The sequence below is a fragment of the Festucalex cinctus genome, chromosome 7, assembly GCF_051991245.1.
Source record: "Festucalex cinctus isolate MCC-2025b chromosome 7, RoL_Fcin_1.0, whole genome shotgun sequence".
Classification (NCBI taxonomy): Eukaryota; Metazoa; Chordata; class Actinopteri; order Syngnathiformes; family Syngnathidae; genus Festucalex; species Festucalex cinctus.
Window position 1 is genome coordinate 8,152,478 of NC_135417.1, and position 20,537 is coordinate 8,173,014.

Here is a 20,537-nt window from a genome sequence, read left to right on the forward strand (position 1 = left end):
CTGGCTTGAAGAAATAGAATTGTCAATAGCTTTGATTGATTTGAGGAAACACGCACACTTCTCAACCATCTGGACAGCGACATAAAGTGACAACGGTTTCAAACTACGATTTCAAAGCAGTGAAAATTTCGTCAACCAAAATTTTTCGTCACAAAATTTTTCTTTTTCACATGAAAATGAAACGAAAACTAAAATAGAAGTCAATCAGTGAGACTATAACGATAACTAAAATTGACTGACAATTCCGTCAGTGACTAAAACGAAAACAAAACAGTGCCGAAAATTCACACAATCCAATCAGAAGGAACGAAACCCGGGTTGGAGATAAGAACCACTCGGAAACTGGTCAGTGTTCACTTTATTGAATGTTCAAACATGTTTACATTCATTGTGCAGCTGTTAGATTAATCTCAAGCATTTATGCACTTTTTTTTTTATTTAGTTGAATACTAAGTTATATCATTCAACATCTTCCATTGAAACAATTACGGGAATAAAGACATCGTTGAACATATTAAATGTTAAACTACAGTTACAAATGGGTGTGTAACTGTAGTTTCTGTAGTTTTATACAGAACCTTTTTTTCTGTATAAAGGTTTAAATGTATGCTGAAGGAAAATGTCAATAAACTCTCAATTTAGTCCACTAAAATTGTTTTATTTTTTTGTTTTTTGGTCAACTAAAATTACACTTTATTTTCATTGACTAAAATTGGATTAAAACTAAAATACAATTAGATGACTACATTATGACTAAAACTTGAATTAATTTTAGTCAAAAGACTATAAAACTAAATTAAAATTTCTTGTCAAAATTAACACTGTTTCAGAGTAGGGTTTTATGTCAGGTTTTCAAGTTTGAGTTTCAAATTGAGGCTTCGTTTTATAGTTTTGGGTTAAGGTTTCAAATTAGTGTTTCAAGTCTGGGTTTCAATTTAGGGTTTTTGGTTTTGTTTTAATTTAGGGATTCCATTTAAGGTTACGTTTCAAATTAGGGTTTCAATTTAAGGTAAGGACTTCAAATTAGGGTTTCAATTTAGTGTTTGGGTTTTTAATTAGTATTTTCAGGTTAGGGTTTCAAGTTGGGAATCTAAGTTAGGTTTTCAAGTCAGTGACTTAAGTTACACCGTCACGTTAGGGTTTTCAATTAATGTTAGGGTTAAGCTTTCAAAATTTGGATTTTCATTTGAGGTTAGAGTTCCAAGATAAGGTTTCAACTTAGTTTTGGTTGCAGTTTTGCGATAAATCATTCCATCTTTCTTTTTTCCAAGCAAATGTTTCCACCGTTGTTGTTGTCGTCGATGCATATCAAGATGGCGCTGATCAATGTGGGCGGGGCGGCTTCTTTTGGGAACTTGTCAACACTCACCTGTCACATGTCAACTTTTATAAAGTCCTCCAGTGTCCTCTCAGGAACACAACGAGGAGGACAACGAGGCACACGGTAAACTCATTGTACATCAAGGCAAGTCGTATTTATTTCTATAGTGCACATTACAGCACATCACATTTAAAAAAAAAAAAAATATATATATATATATATATATATATATATATATATATATATATATATATATATATATATATATATATATATATATATATATAAATAATCTGCCTCTTTGTTTTTTGTTTTTCTTGCATTTCAGACATCGTCCGAGGATGAGAGGCTTCATTTTCCTGATGGTCAACGTGCTCGTTTCTGTGGCTTCACCGACAGCCAGTGTAAGATTATGAGAAAAATAGAAAAAGGAAAGTCATGATATTTGTGGGGATGGGAAGTCCATTCATTTGATTTCAATACTGTTTCATAAAATTGCTAATTATATACATCTCTTTCCCCCCTACTAGAATGTATCGCAAATAGTGGGTGAGTCCTTTTGTTCACAATTTATTTGTATAATCGTTATATTTGGGACGATCAGGCTGGGATGGCCCATTTTTTACCAATACATTCTCGATGTATTTATTTATTTTTTCCCAGAAAATATTAGTTTGCTTTTTTAATGTTGTCATTTTGTTTTGTGGAAATCAGTAAAATGGCCCTTCAAAACTCCTCAATATAGCCATGCCTACCTTTCTCTTCCCATATCTTGAGACACGCCCCATTTTAGAGTTTTACGGGAAAGAAAAGAAATAAATACATATCAGTAAATAGGTGCATCAATAATAAATCATTACTGACTGAAACGTTTTTGGGGGTTTTTTCTTTCGCTGTCAAAATCGCTCCGTGGCCCAGCCCGCTCAGCTGCCGTGAAAAAAATAATCAAGGTTATTTTTCTACTGATCTTAAAGTCATGATCATCATTCACCATTTAATATTTTTATGCATGCAAGGCTACATGTTTTTCAGAGATTATTAGCCCACGGACAATGTGGTGGCTTCGTTATGGCTCAGTAGAAACGTAAATTGCTTACAAAAAAAAAAAAACTTTTTAATTTTACGTCATCTACTTTGCGGAAATTCACCGAAACCAGCGTCGGTTTTCAAACAGGTAAGTGGCACGTCTGCCTGAAATTTACAATCTATGACCCACTGCTCAAGAAAAAGAAAAATGTAGTTGATATAAAGTGATCAGAGCACAATCTTGTAGGTTTTGATGTTGTATAGCAGTCACGTTGAAGTGTTTTTTTTTTTTTCCTGCTTTACAATCACTGCCGGCATCAGAAAGAATCATTCCTTATCTCTAGTTGAGCGATAAGAGCAACTCTCAACAACAAACGTGTTCACCATTGTTGTGAACACAAAACACTTTTTTTTTTTTTTGTCTTATTATGCACTTGACCCCCATGTGCCCTCTACACATGGAAGCCTTTCTTTCGCACGTGGCATCCAAATGTGAAACCTGGAGAAGAGAGAATGAGGAAATGAGCCGCTTTAACTGTGATGGGGCCCCAAGATATGAACAGTTGAACACAATGCGTTCCAAGAAGCTTTCGTAAGCAAAATTCTTCGCAGGTTATTTTATCAATCTAGCTTGACTTCCTTTATTTTCCAAACCCGCTTCTACGGAGTACATCGGCCACCGCCTATCACATTTTGACAGCTATATTCTTCATTCGGCAGCCTTCCTGAGTCAACATGCGTGCGTGTTTATGCTGTTCAATTCACCTGAAATCTGCTATAAATCCAAGACCCTTCACCTTAACCGCATACTTCCCGGCCGAATTGTGACGTTGTCAGGAGACCAGAGGAAGAACCATAGGAAGAAAATATGAAGCAAAGTGATATCCAACACCAACCTCCACCAATAGAGTTACAAATCCAGAATCTTTCACCAACCCTAGAACCATCTGAATTCCAACCGGATTAGGGAGACATCAAGCGACCAGAGGAAAGACTAAAGGAAGGAAGGAAGGATAGATAAAGCAGAGTGAGATCAACAAACGCCAACCAAGCAAAATCTGGCATGCATGAAAAACTGCACCAAAGAGGAGGGGCCCTCCGAGAAATGAAACGAGGCACTCTAAATGGCCACGCCCTCGCCCTCCATGCCCGAATGCTCCAAATTTTTCCAAAGTCTGTATTAATAATTTGAACTAAAACAAATGCTCAATAAAACAAAATCATGAACAGAACAAAAAAAATATTAAAATAACCATTAATATGATATAACTATTTTACATGTATTAACTATACGTTTATTAACTATTTTATTTGACTCAATCAATAACGCAATCCAAATAAATGAAACTGAATAAAACAAACAAAAAAATCTATTTCTATTCTATATTTTGATTTTTGTAGTGAGGAGAATTGATCACACTTTCATTATCTTCTTTGTAATTTTTATTTATTTTTTTTTTAGAAAATATTGTCGGAATCTGAGAGTTATAAAATGAAAGTATGGTATGTCATCAATTTGAGTTGTAGTGAAATCATAATTTGTTGTGTATTTTTTTGTAGATGTTGACGAAGAAAATGACGCAGACATGGGTAAAGTTGACCTTTACAACAGTTTCATGTATCATCCTCCAAATCTTCAACGTTTTTTTTTTTCCATTCAAATATACATATCTCAAATTTTAATTTTGGCTTTCTCGTAGATTTATTGTATGATGACATCCTGGTGAGTTTTGTTGATCAATGTGTTTTGATTGTATTGTGTAAATGTGAAATGGAAAGGAATGAGTGTGCACAGGTGTGATTTTTTATTTTATTTTATTTTTTATTTTTATTTGTTATTTTTGTTTAGCCTCCGCCATTCCAGCGGAGCGCCGTCAGCTCCGAGAGCCTCTTGTGGACGCTGCCGGTACCTTACGTGCTGGACGACAGCCTCGGTAAATGACTCACACCACATTTTTTACTAGTACCGCCTCCAAAAATTCATTGCAAAACATTATAATAGCATGTGTGTTAGTCCAAGTGTTCATCAAAGACAAGGGAGAGATTTTATTCCGGAAAAAATATACCGGTATCGCCAATATTATTTTAAGCTAGTGTAAAATTATCAATAATTCAACCATTAACACGGGGCTAAAATATAGCAAAACACAAAAATGTACTTAAATGAAACATGACACTAAAATTAAAATGTATTGCATAGTGGTTCAAAAAAATTTGCACCCAAATAAATGTTTTAAAAATAACCACTTTGAAAACATTCAATGCAAATGCACTGAAGATAAAAATATAATTGCGTAATTGAGTGCTTTGCTTTCCACTAGGGGCAGCCTGCATACCGTACTTTGAGCAGCTTTCAATTTGAATGAAAAATGAAAAATGAATAAAAACTTGAGATTTTAAATATTGCCATGGTGTTGTTTTGTTTTTTTTAATGCTAGAGCATACAGAAGACTTTGACGCAGCCTCTTACCTGGAGAGGTCGCTTAAAGCAATGGTAGTTACGACTAAAACACAAAACAAAAAACAGCCAGAAGTTGGCAGCAGAGTATAAGAGATCAACCAGGGCCATGTTGAAAACAAGCTCTTTTTCCCCTCCAGTGTTTTCAACAGGTTTGTGAATAATGATGAAACTTGGCTTTATTCCGAATGCTAATTCATGCAAAACGGAAACAGATAGAAATATACTTGTTTTTTTCCCTGAAGAAAGAAGCGACACTAATCTTTCTTTTGGGAGGTTCCATGTTTTTATATCAATGGAACACAATATTGTGTGAGCCTTGCAAAATCTGTCAAAATCCAGTGAAAGAGCCGAGGGTTGCTTCAGTGAAAATGACGGGAAGTCATTTGAAGTCCTTCAAATCACTGATTGCTGTTGTTGTGCTGAAAAACATTCAAGTTGAGCAATCGCATGCAAATGTCTTGTTTTTGTTGTGTGTCAGACCTGAATGCGAAAGGAGTAACTCTGCGAGCCCAGGAGCAGTTTCGGCTCAAGTCTTGCATCGACTTCAAAGTGCGGGACGACGAGCTCTATTTCATCAGCGTCAAAAAACTCGATGGGTCAGTTCAAATCGTTTTCGCTTCCCACAAGTTTCCAATATGTCAGACGCAGGCTGCTTAACAAATGACAGACATGGTAGAATAATGACGCATTTCCTTGTTTATTATCACCCTCGCTGAAAAAATAAAAAACTCACCCATTAATTCACCGAGCTTACTTGAAATATCGTGCTGAATGTTCAAACTGTCCTTTTTTGTCCCCGCTAGGTGTTTCTCATATATCGGGCGAGTGATGATGCCCGAGGGTCAGGACCTCTCCATCGGGCAGTTCTGTGACCGAATTGCCACCGTGGAACACGAATTTCTGCACGCGCTCGGCTTCTACCACGAGCAGTCCAGGGAAGACCGAGACAACTACGTGACCATCATCTTCGAAAACATCCTCGCAGGTTCCAAATCTATATTCGTCACCGGACACGGCTCGAGAGACTGCCTGCAGTTCCCTCTGTTGCCCTCTAGGAGCACCACGTCTGTTTCGCGATTGTGCTCCCTTTGAGTTCAATCAAGGCTCAACGTCGTTCTTTTGGTTTCAACAGACATTTAAATTAAACAATATTGTTTAAATAATAATATTATAACTTATTTAACATTTTTACATAAGATGACTTTGTTGTTCTTTTTCAACCAAATCAAAACTATGAAATTTAGTCAATTAAATCAATGAGCGTTGCCTTTGACGGCAGCAACATGTTGAGTTCAAGATTAAATGGGATGTAAGAAATCTCAAATATCATGATACGATATTATAATGATAGGACGCTCACGATATGAATATACTGTATATAATAATATAATTAAACTGCACTAAAACACTATACACCAGAGGGTGCTAGAACTGCACAAATGCAAATCAACCTGACTTTTTTTTTTTTTTATAAAATGTGAACTAATCATCATCATCTAAATCAGCAAATCCACTGCTTGAAATCTCTCCCCTGCAAAATAAAAAAAAAGAAAAGTAGTGAGCCTAGCTGGTTCTCAAATTTCATTTGTGTAAAATCTCAAAACGCGGACAGGCGACGTTAACGTTTTTATTTGCACGGTGCTACCAGATAACGAGCACAATTTCCTGAAAGCCAATGGCAGCATCACCCAGGGCGTCCCGTACGACTACATGTCGGTGATGCATTATGGGAAAAACTTCTTCAGCAACGGCAACGGCTCGACCATCATCACCAAGGACCCCGCCTTCCAGGACGTGATTGGCCAGCGGCTGGAGATGAGTCAGCGCGACGTCCTGGAACTCAACCTCCTCTACAACTGCAGTCAGTACGACACGCGCAAACATCATAGATGAGAATACAATAATAGACGATTTCGATTATTTGGACATCAAAACATTTACATCAAAATATCAAGCAAGTAATCAAGTATACATGTCATGCCATGTCATACATGTATATATGTATGACATGACATGACATGAACATGAACATGTTTGAACATACTCACCAGCCAAAAATGTTTACTCCACATTGGCAGCTCTACGATTCCGTAGTTAGTTAGTGCAGATGAATGTTTGTTTATTAGCGATGATGCTGATTCCCCGTACGCGTTCCCTTCCGTAGCCTCCCACGTGGCGTTCACGGCGTACTGCGGCTTTGTGGACGGCGACCGGTGTAGCATGACCGACTGCTCGACCGACGGACTCCAAGGCTGGCAGATGGCGACACAAGCGGCCGGCGGTCCCGCCTGTGACCACACCGGCCTTTCCAACGTTAGCTCGCAATGTAAGATAACAGTGGAAACACACGCTCACAAAAGGTGCGAGGCGCTCATCAGACCGCGATGTCGTATAGGCGTAGAGGGCGGCTACTTCATGCACGCCAACATCACGTCGGGCCAAGAGGGGGACTCGGCCTTCCTGGAGACCCCCTTGATGAGTCCCAGCAGGGAGTGTCACGTCCAGTGCCTCCAGTTCTACTACTACCACACGGGGGGTCCGTCGGACCGGCTCAACATCTGGATCAGAGAGTTTACACACGATGAAGACTCGACGGGACATCGTCACTTGGTGGGACAGATCACTGGTAAGCATCCTCACATGCATGGATGGACGAAAGTAAGTTTTCATTGACATTTGATCAGTATCGTGTAAAAAATTAGGGGTGTCAATATCAGCCGAAAATTTGTGATTGTAATTAATTGCATGACTTCAATAGTTAACTCGCATTTAACCGCAAATTTGATATCTTCTGTTCTAAATGTACAATAAAATGTGCCAAAAAATCATTTCTAAGCTTTCATACTCTTGTTTAAAAGCGGGAAAAAATGTTAAACTAATAGAAACATGGCTGCATATTTTAGTCACTGATACAGTCATTTCATAATAATTCATAAAGGATGTACTGTACTGTAAAAAAACAAGGTGTGATATTGATTTGTTTGGAGGTCATTTTTCTGCCACTAGATGGCATCATGGCATTTGTAAGACATTGGTGACGGCTCAGTGCATTTTTCATTTCATATTAAGAGCTATCTAATCTTTAACATGAAGTAACTTGTGAAATTCCTGCATATTTTTGAAATTGTAAAATACAACTTGACGCCAGTCTCCGCAAATATATGCATTATTATTATGACATTTATTACTGCTAAATTTTGATGTTGATGTGTGTTGACGGTAATTAATCGTGAGTTTTAGAAAATGAGTGTTGTTAAAAGAACTTTAAATGAACTCAAAATGGACATACTAATTGTGACACCCTAATTAAAAATAGACCCCGCCCCCTCTGCGCAGGTGCAGCGACATCCCACTGGCAAATCCACCACGTGTCCCTGAACGCCTCCCGGCTCTTCCGGGTGGAGTTTGAAGCCGTCAAAGGCTCCAACAGCAGCGACGGCGGCGGCTTCTCCGTGGACGACATCAACGTGTCAGAGACGGAATGTCCGCACGGCACGATGCAGTTGGACGACTTGGAGAACCTGCTGAACTCCAGCGCCAACGGCACCAGATTTTACGGTCCCAGACGCTACACGGCGACCGGGTACGCCTACCGCACGGTGGCCATACTGAGCGTGACCTTCGTGGGAGTCTACTTTCAGCTTTTGAACGGGACAAACGACGACGAGCTGATCTGGCCGTGCGATCATCACCAGTTTACTCCGGTCATGATGGATCAGGAACCTTCCGCAATTATGAGGATGTCCAAGCAGAGAAGCCTCACGACGAACAACGGCACCTTTGAGGATGGTCAGTACACGTCCATCACATTTGTTAACTCATCTGTCTATCCTAGCTTAATAGCCAACTAGCCACTAGTTAGTTACTGCTGGCCCCAAGCCTGAAGACGACTACTTTAAGTTAATCTTCAGGTTTGGGGCCAGCAGGGGCCCCCAGAGGGCCAACAGATTCGACACAAACTGCATGTCCTTAACATTGGCAGTGCAGCAATGACAATTTTTATTTTATTTTTTTTGTAATGTATACCTAGGTTTTTTGTTGTTGTTGTTGTTGTTGTTGTTGTTTTTAACAAACATGTATATTAAGGTGTTTTCTTTTGAAAAACGACCATGTATAGTAAGCTGTTTTTTTTTTGTTTTTGTTTTTTTTTAAATAACCATTTATAAAAAGGCGTTTTTTTAAACGGCCATGCATAGTAAGATGTTTTCTTTTTAAAAAATTACCATGTACATAGTAAGGCTTTTTTCTTTTCATTTTTTCTTTTTTTTTTTAAAGGCCATTAAAAAAATGACCATGTATAGTGAGGCGTTTTTTTTTTGTGTTTAGTTTTTTTTTAATGACCATGTTGCGTTGAAGCATTAAAAAAAAAAAAAACATTTAAAAAATAAAATAAACGACCATGTGTATGTAGTCACACTTTTTTTTATTTTTAATGACCATGGATAGTAAGGTGTTTTTTTTTTAAACGACCATTAAAAAAACAAAAAAACAATGACCTTGTATAGTGGGGGGTTTTTTGTTTGTTTTTTAAACATATTATATTTATTTTTTATTTTAAGACATTTTATTTGAGACAAAAAAAAAGACCATGTATAGTAAGGCATTTTTTTCCCCCCCAAAATACAATGACTCACTATACATGGTCTTGTTTTTATATATATATATATATATATATATATATATATATATATATATATATATATATATATATATATGTATAGTAAGGCGTTTTATTTTGGGGAGGGGGGGGGAAATGACCATGTATAGTAAGGCGTTTTATTTTTTGGGGGAAAAAAAGACCATGTATAGTAAGGTGTTTTATTTTGGAGAGGGGAAAAAAAGACCATGTATAGTAAGGCGTTTTATTTTTTTGGGGAAAAAAAAAGACCATGTATAGTAAGGCGTTGTATTTTTTGGGGGAAAATAAAGACCATGTATAGTAAGGCGTTTTATTTTTTTGGGGAAAATAAAGACCATGTATAGTAAGGCGTTTTTTGGGGGGAAAAAAAAAAGACCATGTATAGTAAGGCGTTTTATTTTTTTGGGGGGGGAGACCATGTTTTGCAAGGCATTTTATTTTTTGGGGGAAAAAAAGACCATGTATAGTAAGGCGTTTTTTGGGGGGAAAAACAAACAAACAAACCATGTATAGTAAGGTGTTTTATTTATTTTATTTTTTTTTGGGGGGGGGGACCATGTATAGTAAGGCGTTTTATTTTTTTGGGGGAAAAAAAGACCATGTATAGTAAGGCGTTTTTTGGGGGGGGAAAAAAAGACCATGTATAGTAAGGCGTTTTATTTTTTGGGGGGAAAAAAAAGACCATGTATAGTAAGGCGTTTTTTTTTTTTGGGGGGGGGGGGGGGAACCAAAAAAAAACATGTATAGTAAGGTGTTTTATTTTATTTATTTTTTTTGGGGGGGGAAGACCATGTATAGTAAGGCGTTTTATTTCGGGGGGGGAAAAAAGACCATGTATAGTAAGGTGTTTTATTTTGGGGAGGGGAAAAAAAGACCATGTATAGTAAGGCGTTTTATTTTTTTTTTGGGGGGGGGGTTAAGACCATGTATAGTAAGGCGTTTTTTTTGGGGGGGGGGGGGGGACATGTATAGTAAGGTGTTTTATTTTTTTTGGGGGGGGGAAAGACCATGTATAGTAAGGTGTTTTATTTTTGGGGGGGGGGGGGGGAAGACCATGTATAGTAAGGCGTTTTATTTTTTTGGGGGAAAAAAAAGACCATGTATAGTCAGGCGTTTTATTTTTTTGGGGAAAAAAAAGACCATGTATCGTAAGGCATTTTAATTTTTGGGGAAAAAAAAAGATCATGTATAGTAAGGCGTTTTATTTTTTTGGGGAAAAAAAAAAGACCATGTATAGTAAGGCGTTTTATTTTTTGGGGGGGAAAAAAAAGACCATGTATAGTAAGGCGTTTTATTTTTGGGGTTGAAAAAAAAGACCATGTATAGTAAGGCGTTTTATTTTTTTGGGGAAAAAAAAAGACCATGTATATTGTATAGTAAGGCGTTTTATTTTTGGGGTTGAAAAAAAAGACCATGTATAGTAAGCCGTTTTATTTTTTTGGGGAAAAAAAAGACCATGTATAGTAAGGCGTTTTTTTTGGTGGGGAAAAATAAAAGACCATGTATAGCAAGGCGTTTTATTTTTTTGGGGAAAAAAAGACCATGTATAAGGCGTTTTATTTTTTGGGGGGGAAAAGACCATGTATAGTCAGGCGTTTTATTTTTTTTGGGAAAAAAAAAGACCATGTATAGTAAGGCATTTTAATTTTTTGGGGAAAAAAAAGACCATGTATAGTAAGGTGTTTTATTTTTGGGGGGAAGAAAAGAGGAAAAAAAAAGAAACCATGTATAGTAACGCATTTTTTTTTTGGGGGGGGGGGGACCATGTATAGTAAGGCGTTTTATATATTAAAAAAAAAAAAAAAAAAAAAAAAAAAAAAAAAGAAGACCATGTATAGTGAGGCGTTTTATTTGGGGGGAAAAATACCATGGAAAGTAAGGCGTTTTCTTTTTTGGGGGGAAAAAAAACTAACAAAAAAAAGACCATGTATAGTAAAGCGTTTTATTTGAAAAAAGAAGAAGAAAAAAAGACCATGTATAGTAAGGCGTTTTATCTGGGGAAAAAAAAAAAGACCATGTATAGTAAGGCGTTTTATTTTTGGGGGAAAAAAAAAAAGACCATGTATAGTAAGGCGTTTTATTTTTTTGGGGAAAGAAAGACCATGTATAGTAAGGCGTTTTATTTTGGGGGGGAAAAAAAGACCATGTATAGTAAGGCGTTTTATTTTTTAAGAAAAAAGGGATTAAAAGGAAACCATGTATAGTCAGGTGTTTTATTTTTTTGGGGGGGAAAAAAAGACCATGTATGGTAAGGTGTTTTATTTGGGGGAAAAAAAAAGACCATGTATAGTAAGGCGTTTTATTTTGGGGGGGGGGGACCATGTATAGTAAGGCGTTTTATTTTTGGGGGAAAAAAAAAAAGACCATGTATAGTAAGGCGTTTTATTCCGGGGGGACGACCATGTATAATAAGGCGTTTTATTTTGGGGGGGGGGGGGGGGGGGAGACCATGTATAGTAAGGCGTATGATTTTTTTTGGGGGGGAAAAAAAAGACCATGTATAGTAAGGTGTTTTATTTTGGGGGGGGGGGGGGGGGGGACCATGTATAGTAAGGCGTTTTATTTTGGGGGGGGGGAAAAAAGACCATGTATAGTAAGGCGTTTTATTTTTTTGGGGAAAAAAAGACCATGTATAGTAAGGCGTTTTATTTTTTGGGGGGGAAAAAAAAGACCATGTATAGTAAGGCGTTTTATTTTAGTGGGGGAAAAAAAAGATCATGTATAGTAAGGCGTTTTATTTTTGGGGGGGGAAAAAGACCATGTATAGTAAGGCGTTTTATTTATTTATTTTTTTTTGGGGGGGGGGGGGGGGGAGACCATGTATCGTAAGGCGTTTTATTTTTTAAGAAAAAAGGGAAAAAAAGGAAACCATGTATAGTCAGGCGTTTTATTTTTTTGGGGAAAAACAAAAACCATGTATAGTAAGGCATTTTATATATTTAAAAAAAAAAAAAAAAAAAAAAAAAGACCATGTACAGTGAGGCGTTTTATTTGGGGGGAAAAAAATACCATGGAAAGTAAGGCGTTTTCTTTTTTTGGGGGAAAAAAAACAAACAAAAAAAAGACCATGTATAGTAAAGCGTTTTATTTGAAAAAAGAAGAAAAAAAAAAAGACCATGTATAGTAAAGCGTTTTATTTGAAAAAAGAAGAAGAAAAAAAGACCATGTATAGTGAGGCGTTTTATTTGAAAAAAAAAAAAAAAAAAAAAAGACCATGTAAAAAAAACCCGACTATGTATAATAAACCGTTTTTTTGTTGTTTTTTAATGACCATGTATCTAGTAAGGTGGGGTTTTTTTGTTTGTTTTTGTTCTTTTTCAACAACTAGTTACAGTAGTTGTAAATTGTGTAGCATGTTCCTAACTCATGGTGACGAACGGTTAAGTTGATTGTTTTGTTCTCATGCACTTGCAGGCAGGTTCATTTGGGGCGACCCTCGAAATAGCAGCTGGACGGGCGTGGACGAGAACAACCAGTTGGCGTTCACCGGCACGCTGTATGGCTGGCGATCCTTTGCCACTTTGGACGAGATGAAGAGCAGACAATTCCTCAAGGGAGGAAGCCTCGTCTTGGCCTACAGCTTCCAAGGCAGGACCACAAAAACATGACACAAACACGCAAATCGAAGAAGCGAGAAAGCAGAAGAAAAAGAAGACTGAGTCGAAAAGTGATGTGATGTGTTTTGTGTGCTAGACATCAGTCCTCTGGTGGACGGACACGTTCTGCCGTGTCCTGAAGTGACACCAGTGCAGGTCACGCATCCTCCTCAAGAAGACCAAGAAGGCCCCTGTACTTCACGGTATACAATACAATGACAAACAATATCTGAATGGATGGATGAGAATTCTGAACATTTGATAATGAAGACGAATGTTTTCCATAGCACCGTCACCACACAACTTCCTGATTGGAGCAGGTAATAATCTTCATGCTTTTCAATTCATTCTTGTTATTCCAATTTGTGCTTGTCATGAACTATGAGAATTTGACACCATGCACTCAATAATAATAATAATAATAATAATGCTGATGTTCTTCCACAGCACACACACCACCATGCCACTTCCTCACACAACTTGTGATGGGTAAGTTTAGCCCACATTATTAGGTACACCGATACAGCAGCGCAAAAACAAAGCAACCAACCAGCATAATATAAACATAACATTCCACATGTTGAATCGTCCAGTAAGTATTTTTGTTTCATGTTTTCTTCATTATTCTCCGGTTGCAGCGTTTTTTGTTCGTGTCCCGGCATGTCGTCGTCGTCCACCGTCCTGGTCCTCTTGGGGGTCCTGATGCTTGTCATCCCGTGAAAGGACGGCGAGGAGAAAAAAAAAACAAAAACAAAAAACAACACAACTCACGACATTGTTTGTGAAATGTGCAGTTTGCATCTTTTGAGGTGAAGGTGGCGGAAATAAAGCGACTTCTTCATACTTGCCAACTTTCAACCCCCAAAAAATCTTGAACAAATCTCCCTGTTTTTACACAAGCAAAGTTGGCAAGTATGCTTTTTTTTTTTTTGTGGCTCACAAGAATAGATTCACCAACCAAAGATAAACAATGCAAACCAGCAGCCATCTGAAATGCTGCAATATATTAAAAATCATTGATTTATCTTTAGTTCCATGAAAATGTTGCATTAATAAATCACTCAACATATTTGGACTTTTTCACATAAAATTTTTGACTGAGCATTTAATCAATGTCTTTCTGACTTTTTAATTGCGATTTATTTTCAACTAATGTTCTTTCCTCAAATTTGTGACCTAATTATGATTTTTTTCGGTAAAATTTGTACTTCTCTATTGTTAATTTACTTTTTTGTTTGATGATAAACTGTATTCTTGTAAAATGTCACATTTTTGATCATGAAATTGTCATTTAGTATTTACATTTTTTTTGTAAATCATATTTGTCTTGATTGTTATGGTCTTTTTTTTTTTTATTGTAGGAATGGTTGAAAATTATAACCGCAATCATAAAACATCAGGAAACTTGTTTCTTGTAGTTTCTTGCAGAAACATGTCTTTTTTTTTTTTTTTTTGCCTTTTAATTTTCACAATCAGTATCGATAGAATAATCTGGATTTCCCACCAAAATTCAAATGTGAACTTTCAAGAACGGGCCTCGAGCATCGTTAGAAAAAATCATGACATTTATTTTTGCGTCCATCACACACGACGATCACCATATATATTACGTCTACGCACGGAACTCGCTTTGATTCTCACGCGACATCCACGCCCTTGCCTGGCCCGGCGCGGGCGGTTCTTCCAAAGAAAAAAAAAAAAAAAAAAAGTAAAGACGAGCGCGCGACGGCGCGCGGGCACGGCCTCGGTCGGTGCCGTCTCGATCTGGCGTCTTCCCCCGGAAATCACAGTAGTTAAAAGAGCGTCTCTGAATGTAATATTGGGAAAAAACTCGGTCCGGGTTCCTGTGTGTGTGTTTGCATGTCTCTGACCGCGAGCTGGGTCCTGGGGGCGGGGGCGGGGCGGGGGCGGTTCGGGGCCCGTCTAGCCGATGATGACGCTGAAGCCGCACTGGAACTTGTTCTTGCGGTGGTTGAGGAAGGCTCCAAGCGCCATCGTGAGCGGCAGCGGCGGCAGCTTCTTTTCCAGCGTGGCGCCCACCAACCAGTTGCTGTCCACGGAACCTGAGGGGGGGCGCGAAGGGCCCCGCCCGCCCGGAAGAGGCTGGTTAATATCGTCGCGCGACGTGGCGTGGCGGCGGGCTCACCTTTGAACAGCAAGTTGGCTTTGGGCACGTCCAGCTGGTAACCCAACGACGTGGTGGTCTCTCGCATCCGCGTGCTGGCTTCAAATTCCACGCCCACCTGCAACTGTGACAGCAACAAAATAAAAAATAAATAAAAACACCGGGAAGTAATATTCTCTTTTTTTATATTCATTATGGGAATTCTGAAAACAAGCTTTAATCAAAACAATTATCAGCTTATTAGTTATCAACATCGGCACTTTCTAAATTATTGGTTTGTGAAAATCGCATTATCATGCGTCCCTAACACTTGTCAAACGATCACGTTGTGCAAAGTATTTGACCCTAGTTGAAGTAAAATTATATTTGACATTTGGATAAGCGGCGTGACGTTGACGATGTACCTGATCGTTGGCTTTATGATAGTACGTAGCGTGACATCCTGCTCCGCCCACCGTCAACGTGGCCACGTAGTTGCTACCTGACGACCACAAACACATCATCACATAATCACACATTCACCTTCTGTATGATGCCCACCTACTTTCTCAAGATGAGGAAATATCAAAACATCAAATGAAGTTGTAAAAAAAAAAAAGAGCTCTGGGGATAACATTAAATATTAAACCACAATGAAAAGGAAAAAAAAAAGAAAAAAAAAGTGCTTTCCACCTTAAGAAACAAATCACCAGGTTTAAAATTTTATAAGAACAAAACTGTATGAGACAATGGTTGTGGCTCTCCTTCCCCATCTGCAAGGGCATTATACAAAGTAAAGTAGATACATTGTAAATTGTCATAATACATGATTATATCCCCCAAACTATGAATGGCAATATCACGGGTGAACACTGTTTCCTATAATGCCCTCACTTGGGATACACTTAAAAAAAATAAATAAATAAAAAATCCTAAATGTTTCAACCTCACGTCAAATTATGCATTTTTCTTGTAAAATGACTTTTGTAAATTTATCACCTAAAAATGACAATATTTTCTTGCAAAATTATGAATGTGCTTTTTTTTTTGCAAAATTGTGACTATTTCCTCATAAAAATATTTTTTTGTAAGGCAGATTAGCAATTGGAATTATTACCTTGTTCACGTCACTTTTTTTTTTTTTCACTTTTCATATAGATGGAAAAGCGCTATATAAATGAATATTAATAAAATGACTTCTCGTGAAATAATGAAAATTTTCATTCCTGTAAAATTATGCCTATTTTCTTTTAAGCAAAATTAAGATTGTCTTCTTTGGGAAGGCAGGAGTATTTTCCTGAAAAAGTTAATACAGTGTTCTTGTAAAATATGACTTTTTTTTTTTTAATTAAAAAAATAATAATAATAAAAAAAAAAAGGTTATCGTATTTTATGATTTTTATGAAACGACGTGTATCTATTTACTTTGCCTTCCAATGTCTAACGCTTGTTTGTAACGGCTTTTAAATGTTGTCCTTTAAATTACGCAAAGCAGCACCTTGTATATTATATATATATATATATATATATATATATATATATATATATATATATATATATATATTCATATATATATTCATATACATATATATATAAATAATTATATATAAAAAAAAAGTGACTTTTGGGATAGAAGTGATGTATTTTTTTTTATAACATTACATTTTTTTTCCTTACAAACTGACAACTTCTTCCCTTTGGAAATTAACAAAATTAGTTGAAGGTGTTTTTTTTTTCTCATTTCTCGTAAAATGAAAATGTTTGTTTTTGCTCTCTAAAAAGCGTGACTTTCTCATTGTGGCCATTAATGTTTTTATTTTATTTTTTATTTTTATTTTTACCTGTGTACCTTCCCAGGAGGGAGGTGACGGTTCCTTCCTCGCCGGGTCTCCGGTGGTAAACGAGCTCCCCGCCCAGAGCGAGCGCGGACGTGATGGATTGCAGATAGTGGGCCACGACGATGCCTGAAGAAAAAAATAATAAATAAAAAAAAAATAAAAAAATAAAAAGCAAACAGGAAGTGTCTCCATTTCAAGACAAGCAAGCAAACGAGCCCAACATCCCCGTCGTACCGGAGCCTACGAGGACGTCCGGGTTTCCTAGCGTGAGGGTGGACGTGAAGTCGGCGCCGCGGTACTCCAGGTCGCACTGCCAGTTGACAAACTTGCGCTGCTGGGTCTGCAAAGACGACAACAGCGCAAGCATTATTTTAAACAACGCGCTTGAACAACAAGACGGGAAGTACGACGTTACCTGGAGGGCAATTTTGGAGCGGACGGCGGAGGTGAGCTGGTGGATGATTTGCGCGTTGAGGCTTCCCGTGTTGTCCATGTCGCCCACCAGGACCGGGAACGACTGAAGGCAAACGCAAAAATTTTTTTTTTTTTTTTTTAAATCTTTCCTTCCACTCGTTTGCACACATTTCAATTTCAAACTTTCTCTGAAAAGGGAAGGACTTCTTGTAAAATGACTTTTTCTCATGAATTGACTTTTTAAAAATAAATGTAATTTTCTCAACATATTTTTAAGAAGATGCAGTTTTTTTCTTTGTTCATTAATTTTTTTTACTAGTGAAATTGCAATTTTTTTCTTGTACCACTGACCAGGCTTTTTAAATTTTAATTAATTACTTAAAAAAAAAATCATTTCTTCACAAAAAATAAAAGATAAATTATTTTTAGGACAGGATTTATTACTTTAAGACAATTGTTTTTTCTCACAAAATTACAAATCACAAATATGAATAGTCACAAATCGCAAATAATTATTAAAATAATAAATTTTTCTGTTAAAATGATGACTCAGGAAATGATTACTATTTCTGATAAAATCATGACTTTTTTCCTTCCATTTTGTCTTCCTTGTAAAAAAACTAAAAGAGGAATTATTCTTAGGAAATGATTCATTACTTTAAGACTTTTTTTTTTCCCCTCACAAAATGACCAAATCACAAATACAAATAGTCATAAATCGCAAATAATTATTAAAATAAACTGATCAATTCTTCTGTTAAAATGATGACTCAGGAAATGATTACTATTTCTTGTAAAATTATGGCTTTTTCCTTTTTGTCTTCCTTGTAAAAATAAAAAATAAAAGATGAATTATTCTTGGGAAATGATTCATTACTTTCAGAATTTTTTTTTTACCACAAAATTGCAAACCATAAATACAAATAGTCACAAATCACAAGTAATTATTAAAATAAAATAATTTTTCTGTTAAAATGATGACTCAGTAAATGATTACTATTTCTTATAAAATCATGGCTTTTTTCCTTTCTTTAAATTAATTTTTCCCAGGTAAAATGATGTATTTTTTCGCAACCTTTTCTATGATTTCATTTCAAAATACACTCGGGAAGTTATGATGACTTCCTTGTCAAATCATGACTTCCTCTTATTTTTATTGTCTCTCTCTTAGTTGGACTTTTTCCTTCACAGAATTACTTCCTGACCCCTCCCCCCAATAGAATAATGACTTTTTCCATGGAACTATAACCTTTTCATCAATGATGAATTTTCAGATCATTTTGGCACACTCCACACGGATGTAAGATGGCGGTTGCCTGTCGTTACCTCGGCCGGTCCCGTCTGTTTGCTGCCGACGTACGTGGAGCCAAATCGATAGCCGGAGTCGCCCAGCGTGCTGAGGGTGATGGTGTGGCTGACCTGGAAGTGGTTACTCAAGCCTTTATTCACCACTAATCGCACGCCTTCCATCTGGAGAGGGAACAACTCTGCAAAAAAAACAGCGTTACTTCATCAGATGATATTCGTCAGCTGAGGACCGCTTGTGTTTTTTTTTGTTTGTTTGTTTTTTTAAAACGACCGCTGCTCACCTTTACATTTGCGGTGGCACTCCTCGTAGGTGCCCGGGTTGGGGAGTGACGACGCCGACTGGGCCACGTCGGTGATCTGCAGCTCGGACGACGGCGGGACGGAGGACACGGAGGGCATGGTGAACCCGGGGGGAACCGAAACCAACCCCGGGACCCCCTGGCCCACTCCGGCAGCGGCCGGGGCGGGCGTGGGGGAGGCGGCAGCCAGCACACTGCCCATACTCTGACGACTGTACAGACTGCAAGGAAAAGAGTGCATAGATGATTGAACGGAACATGATAAGAAAGCAAATAATCTCTTTTGGAGCACCGCAGAGGCCTTAATCAGATGGCAGCTCAAACTTTTGGCAGACCATGTTTTTTTTTAAAAGGGATATATTCAACATTTACAACACATTGTCAAAATCAAAGACACTAAGATGTGTTGCCAAAAAATAGCAATGAAAACTAATGTTTTTAACATGAACTGTGCTGAATGATGACATCTATTGATGTACTTTTATTTTATACAAGAAGTTGCTCATTTGCTGAGAAGAGTTTGCTTGTATAATTTGTTTCACTTCTCAAATGATGGGTAAATGATGGATTCTACTTTTACTAACTAGTGGCTACTACTAGTAGCAGCAGCAGCACCAGAATTAGCCCTTTAAGCCATGTGAGCTTTACACACAAAGCTTAATCACACTGGAATTTAAATGAAGTATTTCACACGAATGTCAATGAGAATTAGACGAAGTACATCGTCAGCCACCAAAAGAAACATTAGCACACATTCAAGTACAGTAGTAATACAGTAGAGCAGCTTTTAGTTAAGGCCCAGTTGGTCCGTTTGTACTTCTTCCAGGCGAACCGTACTGGTTGTGGTGGACACTGTGCGATTTACAGGCTGTAGTAGTCGCAAAGTATCACGACCGACACCATTTGAAAGCCGCAGTAACTTCTCATTTAACCCGAAGTGGCTCATGTTAGCTAGCATGGATTTTGCTAGCATGCTAACTAGCTAGCTGCAGCCAGAGCCATGTGGATGGCCACGAGATCCAAACGTCCGGTACGTGTAATTACCGATTATAATATTGTGTCCGCTCGCACAAGCAGCTATGCTTTTGTTTCGTTTTCTGAACGCAATCGTGGAATTTAATGGTTCATTTACTCACGAGAAAGGATTGGTTCCAGGGGAGGGGGGGAGATCAGCACCGGTAAAGTTCACCGCAGCGTCTGCGGCCGGAGTTGACGAGGATCCACCCACTTCCGGTATCAAAGTCTGCCGGTTGGCTAGAGTCGAGCAGATGCGTCTGGCTATTGGTCAGAAACGCCACTGGATCAGCCCACTCGCGCTGACGTCATTCCACGGGGGTCATTCGCCAATCAGTGGGTTCATTCAAACGTCCATTGAATGACATTCCAAGGGTACGTCGGTTTTACGCGGCATTTCATAAATGAAAATGTCAGTTTAGAGCTTTGGTATAATTTAAATACATTTCTTACTTATTATTTTCGGTAAATAGACAGCAGTCGAATGGATTACAAATACGCTTGATTGCATAAAAGA

The 20,537-nt window shown here is 37.7% G+C and overlaps 2 protein-coding genes across 3 annotated transcripts; one reads left to right on the forward strand and one right to left on the reverse strand.

The window, feature by feature from the left end:
* Positions 1-1,355: 1,355 nt before the first annotated feature.
* Positions 1,356-14,451, forward strand: LOC144021887 (meprin A subunit beta-like). Its single transcript, XM_077526118.1, has 17 exons — positions 1,356-1,465; positions 1,650-1,725; positions 1,852-1,870; positions 3,908-3,937; positions 4,048-4,070; positions 4,197-4,281; positions 5,287-5,404; positions 5,612-5,793; positions 6,457-6,669; positions 6,973-7,134; positions 7,204-7,434; positions 8,145-8,597; positions 12,862-13,035; positions 13,141-13,246; positions 13,331-13,363; positions 13,491-13,532; positions 13,682-14,451. Exons 2-17 carry the CDS (start codon positions 1,663-1,665, stop codon positions 13,761-13,763), a joined length of 2,016 nt encoding a protein of 671 aa, XP_077382244.1. The 5' UTR covers positions 1,356-1,465; positions 1,650-1,662; the 3' UTR covers positions 13,764-14,451.
* Positions 13,723-20,279, reverse strand: tomm40 (translocase of outer mitochondrial membrane 40 homolog (yeast)). 2 transcript variants are annotated; one of them, XM_077526120.1, is made up of 9 exons: positions 20,143-20,279; positions 18,989-19,227; positions 18,726-18,886; positions 17,401-17,502; positions 17,220-17,325; positions 16,989-17,111; positions 15,573-15,649; positions 15,190-15,292; positions 13,723-15,106 (listed from the first exon to the last, which is right to left on the reverse strand). In XM_077526120.1, exons 2-9 carry the CDS (start codon positions 19,206-19,208, stop codon positions 14,967-14,969), a joined length of 1,032 nt encoding a protein of 343 aa, XP_077382246.1. In that variant the 5' UTR covers positions 19,209-19,227; positions 20,143-20,279; the 3' UTR covers positions 13,723-14,966. The 2 variants fall into 2 exon arrangements, with proteins under 2 accessions (XP_077382246.1, XP_077382245.1); XM_077526119.1 differs by having other exon boundaries at positions 13,723-15,292; positions 20,051-20,149.
* Between the last annotated feature and the right edge of the window lie 258 nt (positions 20,280-20,537).

What these genes read in the sequence shown, in the direction of transcription:
- LOC144021887 (XM_077526118.1), top strand. Translation starts at nt 1,663, where the DNA reads ATGAGAGGCTTCATTTTCCTGATGGTCAACGTGCTCGTTTCTGTGGCT. An exon ending in CTTCGAAAACATCCTCGCAG is followed by an intron (nt 5,794 to 6,456) that starts GTTCCAAATCTA and finishes CGGTGCTACCAG; the next exon opens with ATAACGAGCACAATTTCCTG. An exon ending in TTCCAACGTTAGCTCGCAAT is followed by an intron (nt 7,135 to 7,203) that starts GTAAGATAACAG and finishes GATGTCGTATAG; the next exon opens with GCGTAGAGGGCGGCTACTTC.
- tomm40 (XM_077526119.1), bottom strand. Translation starts at nt 19,208, where the DNA reads ATGGGCAGTGTGCTGGCTGCCGCCTCCCCCACGCCCGCCCCGGCCGCT. An exon ending in GTGCCACCGCAAATGTAAAG is followed by an intron (nt 18,887 to 18,988) that starts GTGAGCAGCGGT and finishes TTTTTTTTGCAG; the next exon opens with AGTTGTTCCCTCTCCAGATG. An exon ending in GCTCCAAAATTGCCCTCCAG is followed by an intron (nt 17,326 to 17,400) that starts GTAACGTCGTAC and finishes TCGTCTTTGCAG; the next exon opens with ACCCAGCAGCGCAAGTTTGT.